Source organism: Anarrhichthys ocellatus, unplaced genomic scaffold (genome assembly GCF_004355925.1).
Source record: "Anarrhichthys ocellatus isolate YVR2014 unplaced genomic scaffold, GSC_Weel_1.0 scaffold24, whole genome shotgun sequence".
Lineage (NCBI taxonomy): Eukaryota > Metazoa > Chordata > Actinopteri > Perciformes > Anarhichadidae > Anarrhichthys > Anarrhichthys ocellatus.
The window spans coordinates 5,693,249-5,702,104 of record NW_022280054.1 but is presented as its reverse complement, the minus strand read 5'-3'; the positions used below and the strand labels follow the sequence as shown (position 1 = coordinate 5,702,104).

Here is an 8,856-nt window from a genome sequence, read left to right as displayed (position 1 = left end):
GGGACAATTCCTCCCAAATCACTATGAATCAAATCACTATGAGCCACTTAAGAACAAATCTGTTTGTACGACTGGTTCTTGCATGAGGCACGTTGTCCATAAAGATAGACTTTACAGTACAATCAATATATGTGTCTATAAACCTTTCATAGCAAGAAGAGCACCCGTGGAACTAATATTGCTATTGATGACTGATTACGTTTCAATTAAATGTCCTTGTAGCTGAAGGAAGTATGCACAATGACTTTCATTCTGCCTTGTGGCTACATTTAATGTTTATCAATGTTGATTGTTGGCTGACACTTAACCAATATGCTCCTTAATCCCTTTATTCCCAGTGTGTATTTTGGAGTGAGCATTGTTTAAGATACCATCAAACATGAACATTAATTCGGTCCGTTTAATCTTTTTTAAACTAATAACAGAGCACGCAAACTGCAGTGCTAGGCCATGGTGTATTGTATTGTAGCCTTTCAACAGTAGGCGGCGGTGTTATTATTTATCTTTGAATACGAGCAGTCTGTCCAAACAGGAAGAAGAAGAAGCTGCATAAGGGGGAAGTGTCGCAGTGTACAGCACAATTCGGTGGCGCTGCGTAGATGTCAACCAGGGTTTTTAGCAACTAGTCAGAAGAAACAGATTTCATTGTATTTTTAACTACATATACAACGTCACAGAATGGCCACTGGTAAGTTAACATGTACTTTAATGCTTTTTTTCGTAGCTAGATAATGAAAAGTAAGTCAAATAGCATTGGAGCTAAATTATCGGACGACCGCGAGGCCAGAAAATGGGCTCCGTCTATCTCCTGGAAAATGGCTCATCTTTCATTAGGAGAACAAAAATAACTTTACGGGGTGTTTGAGTAAACTTTCCCCCGTTTTCTCAGTACGGTGCTTGATTTGTAATCACACTTTACTAATGTTGTACCCATGACTGTGCCTTGAGGTCAGTAACATTATAAGGCAACGCCACTTCCTGAGCAGGGCCTTGTCGCGGCTAGCTAGCTTGAGCTAGCTGTTAGCTCTGTGTCTGCTAGCGAGCGTCACGTGAGTGTCTTTGTTTATACCGACGCTATTGTTTCACTGCTGAACGAGGAGCATTAAGGGCACTTGGGTGAATGTACTTATCTTATAAAGTTGACAATGTCGCATCTAACCGTTTGTTTTAAATCAGACTGTGCCGAGGATTGAACTACATTTACAAATCCATGGTTGTTTGTCTCGCTTCAAGTGTTAGCCCAAGCCTGTACCACATTGACCGCCATTTTTTTTCCTGGATTGGCGTGGTGACAGGCCTGTTGGTAACACAACCGCCCTATTTACGTCCAAGCTCACGTTAGTAGTGCTACATGGCGTTTGTCACTTTGATATTACTCTTTATGTTTTTCTAAAACAATAAGTCCTCTGGCGAAGCTTTAATAACTGTACTTAACGTAAATATTAACGCTATACCATTGTTTTATTTCCCTTTCAGATTCAGGCTACGGTGGCTCACAAAGGTACGTTGAGCTAATGTAAAACCAGCATTACATTTTCTATGTAGAAACAAATTACTGAACTCATTAGTATTCAAAGCCTTATGCATGAAAACGAAAGGCTGGTGAAAGAGTTTTTGAATGCACATAAAACCAGAAGTTAACATCTTTCATCATCTGTTTGTAGCTACGGGTCATATGCCGGTCAGCAGAGTGGACAGGTGAGACCCTTTTTACTGTCAGACTGTTGGCTGCAAGAATTATAAATCAGTTTTAACTTGCTGATTATAACCCGTTTAACTTTCTGTTGTGCAGGGTTATGGACAAGGAAATGGCAGTGGCTCTTATGGGGGACAGAGTTACAGTGGTTATGGACAGCCACCAGCACCAGCAGCAGCAGCAGCAACACAAGGTATAGTATGCGGCATATTCAATAGAAGAAATTTACAGAACAGAAATGACTGGTACATTGCACTGATGACTGTCTAAATGGTTAAATTCTCAGAACTTAGTTTTCATTAGAATTAGACCAACCTAGCTGTGAGATCATTGCCTCCAAAACAGAAAGTGTTTTTCTTGGAGAAATTAAAACACATTTTGATGTTCATCAATTGTGTGAATTTTCTTTCGACAGAGGGTTATAGCCAGTCTGCGCCACAAAGCTATGAGAATTACGGACAGGCATCATCTGGGTAAGGCACCACTATCGCATTGTTCAGAGACCTCTTTAAGTTGTATCAGTTCTGTCATTTGTGACGCAAGAGTCTCTGTCTTTGCCTCTAAATGACTTGGTTAGCTAAGATCTAAAATATTCTAAAAATGACAACGTAGTACAGCCAGTGCATCATTTAACTATTTAATATGAAACTACAGTATAATGTTACACATTTGAAGCTGAAATGCCAGCCTATTAAACCAGTATATAAACTTTTGCAATTAATTTGATTAACGATTGTTATAATGTTCTGTTCCACTTTTAATTTACAACTGCTTGTCTTAGCCACTTGATGAAACATCTCATTGATGGATTCAAATATTTGGCATCTCTGTGGTGCTAACTGTAATGTGTTTTTTTTTTTTTTGCTAAAACCCTTTCAAGGTATGGCGACAAGTCGTCATCGTCTTCTTCTCAGGGGCAGCAAGGTTCCTATGCTAGCCAGGGTCAAGGAGGAGACAGCTACGGACAGCAGAGCTCCTATGGTGGCCAGGGGCCACGGGGTGGTAGCGGCGGTGGTGCTAGCAGTGGTGGTGGTGGCGGTGCCAGCTATGGAAGATGGAGTGAAGGTGAAGATAACATGCATTTGAATAAATGTAACCCACACTCTGTCTGGTTGGATAATCACTCAATTAATCTTTCTGTACACCAGGTGAGGAAGGTGGGCGGTTTGGACGTGACCAAGGCGATCGTTCCGAAGGAGGCGGGGGCTTCAGAGGCCGAGGCCGTGGCGGCTATGACCGCGGTAGCTACGACCGCAGTGGTGGCTACGACCGCAGTGGTGGCTACGACCGTGGCGGAGGACCTCCTGGTATGGGGTAAGTTGCATAGTGCCACTGCCCCCAAGGTACCGCTATACACTGTGAAATATGAGACATGACTTTTTGTCACTCCACACATCAACTACAAACTATCCCAATTGACGATTTTCACCACTCATTGGCTTTGTGTTTCAGATCCCCAAACGATAGCTAATTATTTATATTTTTTTTTAAACCCGATTCATCCAAGTTGTCAGTTTGTCAGTTAACATCACTATAATATTTACCACCCCTCTGCATTGGGCTTTAAGAGCCTGAGTCTTTAGATTTCTTTTTTCAAAACCAGATTCACCTGAAGGTTTTACACAGGAGACGTGCTGGTGTTATGATACGTAATCATACATAAGTGGTGGTTATTTAGGGATGAGTTGTAATCTGCTCGTTATTGGGGTGTAAGTAAATGAATGGAGACTGAACATGTCGGCCCAAATAGTGTTGCAAGGGTCAATTTTCAAGGAAAGTTAAGATTGGCATTTTGGTCAGTAATTCAGCAGTACAGTCTTCTACCACACGTACAGATAATTGGCCAGCATCCCATTAAATGTGGATTAAACCTGTGCATGTACTGTGCTGTCTGGACCAAAGGACCACATGCTTTTATGCATGTGTTAATAAATAAATAAATAAATAAATAAATAAATAAAAAAAAAAAAAAAAAAAATATATATATATATATTTTTTTTTTTTTGTGTTTCGGTTAACCAGCAGGTGGTAGCCTTCTGCTAGTTTTTGGTAGCTATCGTTACCGTGTGGGGTGTAGCTTGATTGAGCATGCTAATTGATGAGTTTTAATTACTTTATTTCCATTCATTCTTTATTGTGAAACATTTCTTTTATGAATTGGTTGTTCACTTATCACACAGACCATCTGTTGGCTTTCACATTGTATGTTTTTGACACATTGCTAGTCTTATTTGACAAACTAATGGATTATGTGTACTTATGATTTGGTAAATTCAGCCTAAACTGAAAACTCATATTTCCATTTTGTACCCGTTGATTCCCATGGAAAGTTTCCCAGAATTTTGCAACCCTAGGCGCCAAAGACCCGGATATACAACCACATCATATTCCAGACATTGTGACAGGTTTTGTCCGTGATTTTAAAGAGAGAGCCTTGTGTCATTTTTAGAGGCTGTATAGTATCAAGTGAAATATTTGCTTATTGAAAGACCTTAAAAGCTCTAACCGAAACAGAACAAGCACATCGTCCATTAAGATGTGAAGAACTCTCCTGTATATGGAAGAACTTGTTGTCCACACTCGGATGCATACGATGATACTTTCCCCATTTTAGGACCTGCAAAAGTGGCTCTTCTCAGTTTAGAAGAGATTCTGGCCACGGTGCCCATCTGCTCATGTGTCTGAGGAGGGCACAAATATATACGCTTTATACATTTGTCTTTTTAGACCGACTTTAGTATTTGTTCTACATATTTTTATATAAAAGGACTTTTTTCTTTTTGTGCCTTCCTGTTTTTTTTACTTTTTCAATTGCCAGAAACTTAATTTTGGTGTTTCTTGTGCTCTGAGGACCGCTTGATAGTTTTTCAACAACTGAAACACGCCCGTAGACCCAGAGCCACAGCTTCAGCTGCTTCACATTCAACAGGTTTCATTCAAGTGTTGTATATATGACAATGGAGAACATGTGTGTTGTGTTAACGTGGATCTACATTTTATACTACAGGTGTTCAGAGTGATTGAGCTAAAACTTGGACCTCAGTTAAAGGATCTCATAGACTCACTCAGTGGAAGATTGCTTATCAGTTGCTTTTCACACAAATTTGGCTTCTCGTGTAAAGAAATAAAATCAAACAGCCGGTTTTCTGGCTCTTATCATCCAATCCGGTCATGTAAAAAGTTCCAAATTTATTGTAAATGGTGGTCCAGATGTGGTGATTGTCTTCACTCGTATACCTGGTTGTTCAATCAGAGCTGCCTAGTCGTCTGTTAATTGATCTCTAATTGTCTACGACTAACGCATTCCTCGTGTGAGACATTTCCACCATAGTCGCACACCCTGGCAGGAGTGCATACTGATGGGGATGTAGGGGAGCTTTGAGCTCTCAGTTGGGACAAAGGAAAAATCCATCATATCTCCAATTTTTCCTCTGCAGAGGTGGTGACCGTGGTGGCTACAAAAATTACGGTGGTAAGTGACGAGCATCAGAACTGTGTCGGTGGGGGAGGAAAGAACTTGAGTTAGCGAAAGGAAAAGGGGGATTTAAAAAAAACAAAAAACTCGGTGAATGCCACCATTTTCATGTCCAGATCCCAAAGGGAGTCCACCTCTTCTCTTAAAGACTTCAGATATGGTAAAGAACAAGGAGCCTGAGTAGTAAAAAAATGGTATTGTTGCATGAAGACGAGGGCTGATAGTAAATGACAGAGGTGATCCCAGGACGAAGAAGGAAAACAGTCTAATACTGGAGACTTTTTGGTTGTTTTCATTTCTGGTGTAAGCCCCCCCCCCCCCTCCCCAAAAAAATCCAGAACAATTCTGTTCTTGTTGCACGGTGTTGGTATGTGATGCAACGGTATGAAAACACCCATCAGAGAGCTGTAAACATGGACATTGTTAAATTTTCTTTATCATTACGCATCGATAGGGATGAAGTTGATAGTGATTTGTGTGAAACAGAGCAACAGGTTTAAATTTCGTACTCAAGTGGTCTCCTCTGTTTTACAGGCTCTCGAGACTTCGACTCAAGGGATGAACCAGGTGAGTCTCCCACCTAACACGGTATTGGATGTTTTTGTGTGATGCACATTGTAGATGTCCAAATATATTTACTCCAATATAATAACGGCTGCCGTCTTCTCTCCGTCGATCTCTTCCACAGCTGGTGATCAGGACAACTCTGACAACAACACCATTTTTGTTCAGGGACTGGCAGAAGAGGCCACGGTTCAGGAAATCGGCGACTACTTTAAGCAAATTGGTATCATCAAGGTATGCGTGCATGTTGTCAATCAATTACACAGAAACATGCATCATGACTGCGGAGGCTTCATCACAGCCAATGTCTGTTCTACTTTTTTAATTTCTCTAGTCGGTTGCTTAAATGTGACATTTGTTTTTTTTAATGCAAATCAACGACGCACAAGTTGTCGCGTCGTAATGAAAATTCGGTACTTGATAGTTGACTCTTAATCGGTCACATTCGGATTTAGTTACGGCATCGAGCCTAAACGGGTGTCACAGAATCCTGTCTTCATTTTGTGGTTTTAGGTGAACAAGAAAACTGGCCTCCTGATGATCAACATCTACACTGACAAGGCCACCGGTCGGCCAAAGGGAGAATGTACAGTGTCATTTGATGACCCGCCCTCTGCCAAAGCTGCTATTGAGTGGTTTGATGGTAAGACCACAGTCGTGCCTTTTTTTTTTTTTAAATGTCTCATCGTGCACTCATACCAGTCGGTATCGCTCTAACTGGTGATGTGCTGTCTTCTCATATCAGGCAAGGAGTTCAGTGGCAAACCCATCAAAGTATCATTTGCCACCCGCAGAGCTGAGTTTACACAAAGAGGAGGTGGAATTGGAGGTGGAGGTGGCAGAGGAGGAGGTGGACGAGGAGGAGGAGGAGGGGGTGGTGGAGGAGGTGGGCATTGATCGAGCTGATCCAGGGCTCAAATTGTCAAATATCTAGTTCCAAAATGGAAGTGCTTGTTAGATTTTGACCAATTGTTTGCTTTCAGGTTTCAGAGGTCGTGGCGGTGGAGGAGGACCAAGCTTTGACATCAAGGGAGGCGACTGGCCCTGTCCCAACAGGTTTGTGTGCTTTTATGCAAGTTTTAGGGGTATTCATATAAATCAGAAGAGCTCATTTGGCCCCATTGTGAAGTAGAATTTGTATTTATGTCTGTCTGATTTCTGTCCTCAGCTCTTGTGGCAACATGAATTTTGCACGGCGGCAAGAGTGTAACAAGTGTGGCACCCCAAAACCAGGAGATGGAGGTGGTGGTGGTGAGAATTAATAACAAAACATTGTCCCAGAGCTTCTCTATCTGCTCATATCATTGAAAACATACAGGATTTAAAATGGAACTAAATTACTTGCAAGTTAAATTTTATACCAGAAAAGCTGATTTGCTTATTTTCATGTCTGACATATCACCAGCATGTCTGTCCAGTGCTTTGTTTTACCCTCTAATATCTTCCCCGTGTGTTATTGACATAATTGTTGTGATTGTTTGCAGATCGTGGAGGAAGAGGTGGTTATGGCGGTGACAGAGGTGGAGGCTTCAGAGGTCGTGGAGGTTTCCGTGGGGGAGACCGTGGAGGCTACGGGGGAGGTGGTGGTGGATTCGGAGGAGGTTATAAAATGGGAGGAAGGTTCGTGAAATCCTTCGTTTTATTTTTTTGTGTTGTCTACATTTTACATGCAAGTTGTCCTTCTGCAACATCTGTTGGTCTTTATTAATGTAGTTTGATTATACGACCACAAAGGGGCGCATTCTGCCTGTGTTTAATGAACAAATACTGAATCTGTTCTTTGCTCACAGATGTGCTTTGTCCCAATTTCACACTATATATACACTACATTCATAGTAAACTATACTCACAGGAATCTTTTCCTATTAATGTAACTTTCAATGTTTGTCAATCAACACCCTAAAATCTGATTACATTTGTTGTTCATCGTGACCAAATTGAATATACTTAATTTCTTCACTTTTACCAAATTCGGTAGCTTAATACCGGACATGGGGTGACAGAGCCTTCTCCATATCTGCCCCCTCCCTCTGGAACTCTCTCCCCAAACACATCCGAGACTGCACTGACCTTTGCACATTCAAATCTCAAATCAAAACCCACCTGTTCAAAACTGCTTTTAATGTGTGACCACTGTTGTGTATTTTATGTTTTTAGTGTATTGCTTTTATATATGATGATTTTAATGTAAAGTGTCTGAGTTTTATGAAAAGCGCTATATAAATAAAATGTATTATTATTAATCTTGGCACCAAGGCTGTTAAATGAAAGAGCCGTTCTGACTCCCTGCTTATTAGGAAGCCAAGTTGTAAAAGTGTCTGGTATCTAGATATTCATGCTACACCCTTCACTTCCTGTGTTTGTCCTTTGAGGGTCTTGCATTGTAAATTGATATGTTGCTGCCCACTGAAGGTGAAGTGCTTAATCGAGGGTTGTGAGAGGAAGGACAGTTTGCTGTTTGACTGCAAATGATGTTCTCCATTACATATTTAAAAGACAAAGGCTCACCTTCATCTCTGTTTAGATGACGACTGTTAATTCAATGACAAAAGGGGATGTTGGTCTTTTTTGTTAAAAAAAATTCAGCTTGTAACTGACATATTTGTCTTTTCCCCTACAGAGGTGACCGTAGAGACGACAGAAGAGAACGGCCATACTAGGTGTTGAGCAGACGGAAACCATCCCAGCCCCCGAGTTCGCCATGGAGGGAGGGTTTAGTTTGGGGGAAACTGGGGGGGAAGGACCGGCAATCAGACAGTCTGATTTGTGCTTTCTGTAGCCAGTGCATCCCAACTATTACTGCTCATGTGAGCGAAGAGGAGCGGATGTGTTGAGCTACTGTATAGGGACTTTGAGGCTGATTGGCATGTGGTCAAATGTTTTTTTGTTTTGATTTTGTTTTTTGGTTTTTTTTCCTCTGTTTTGTTTTATTTCTTTGTACATCTTTTTAATTTCCTCTCAGATTCTAGTTGCAGATGTTATTGTGAGGTAGACTTCATATCTTTTTGGTTTTTGTATGAACGGATTACATGTTTTACTTCTTTTTGTTTGTTTTTCCCATAATGATATTAAAAGACTGATCTTTTCTCTGTGCTTTGTGTGAGTTTATTGCCATAATTTT

General features: G+C 41.0%; 1 protein-coding gene across 1 annotated transcript; it reads left to right on the top strand.

The window, feature by feature from the left end:
• The first annotated feature begins 678 nt into the window (after positions 1-678).
• Positions 679-8,820, top strand: taf15 (TAF15 RNA polymerase II, TATA box binding protein (TBP)-associated factor). The gene is made up of 16 exons (XM_031860969.1): positions 679-688; positions 1,477-1,501; positions 1,665-1,698; positions 1,793-1,889; positions 2,112-2,169; positions 2,577-2,761; positions 2,845-3,010; positions 5,134-5,168; positions 5,706-5,738; positions 5,860-5,969; positions 6,249-6,378; positions 6,481-6,621; positions 6,719-6,791; positions 6,904-6,986; positions 7,220-7,355; positions 8,356-8,820. Exons 1-16 carry the CDS (start codon positions 679-681, stop codon positions 8,393-8,395), a joined length of 1,356 nt encoding a protein of 451 aa, XP_031716829.1. The 3' UTR covers positions 8,396-8,820.
• The last annotated feature ends 36 nt before the right edge of the window (positions 8,821-8,856 follow it).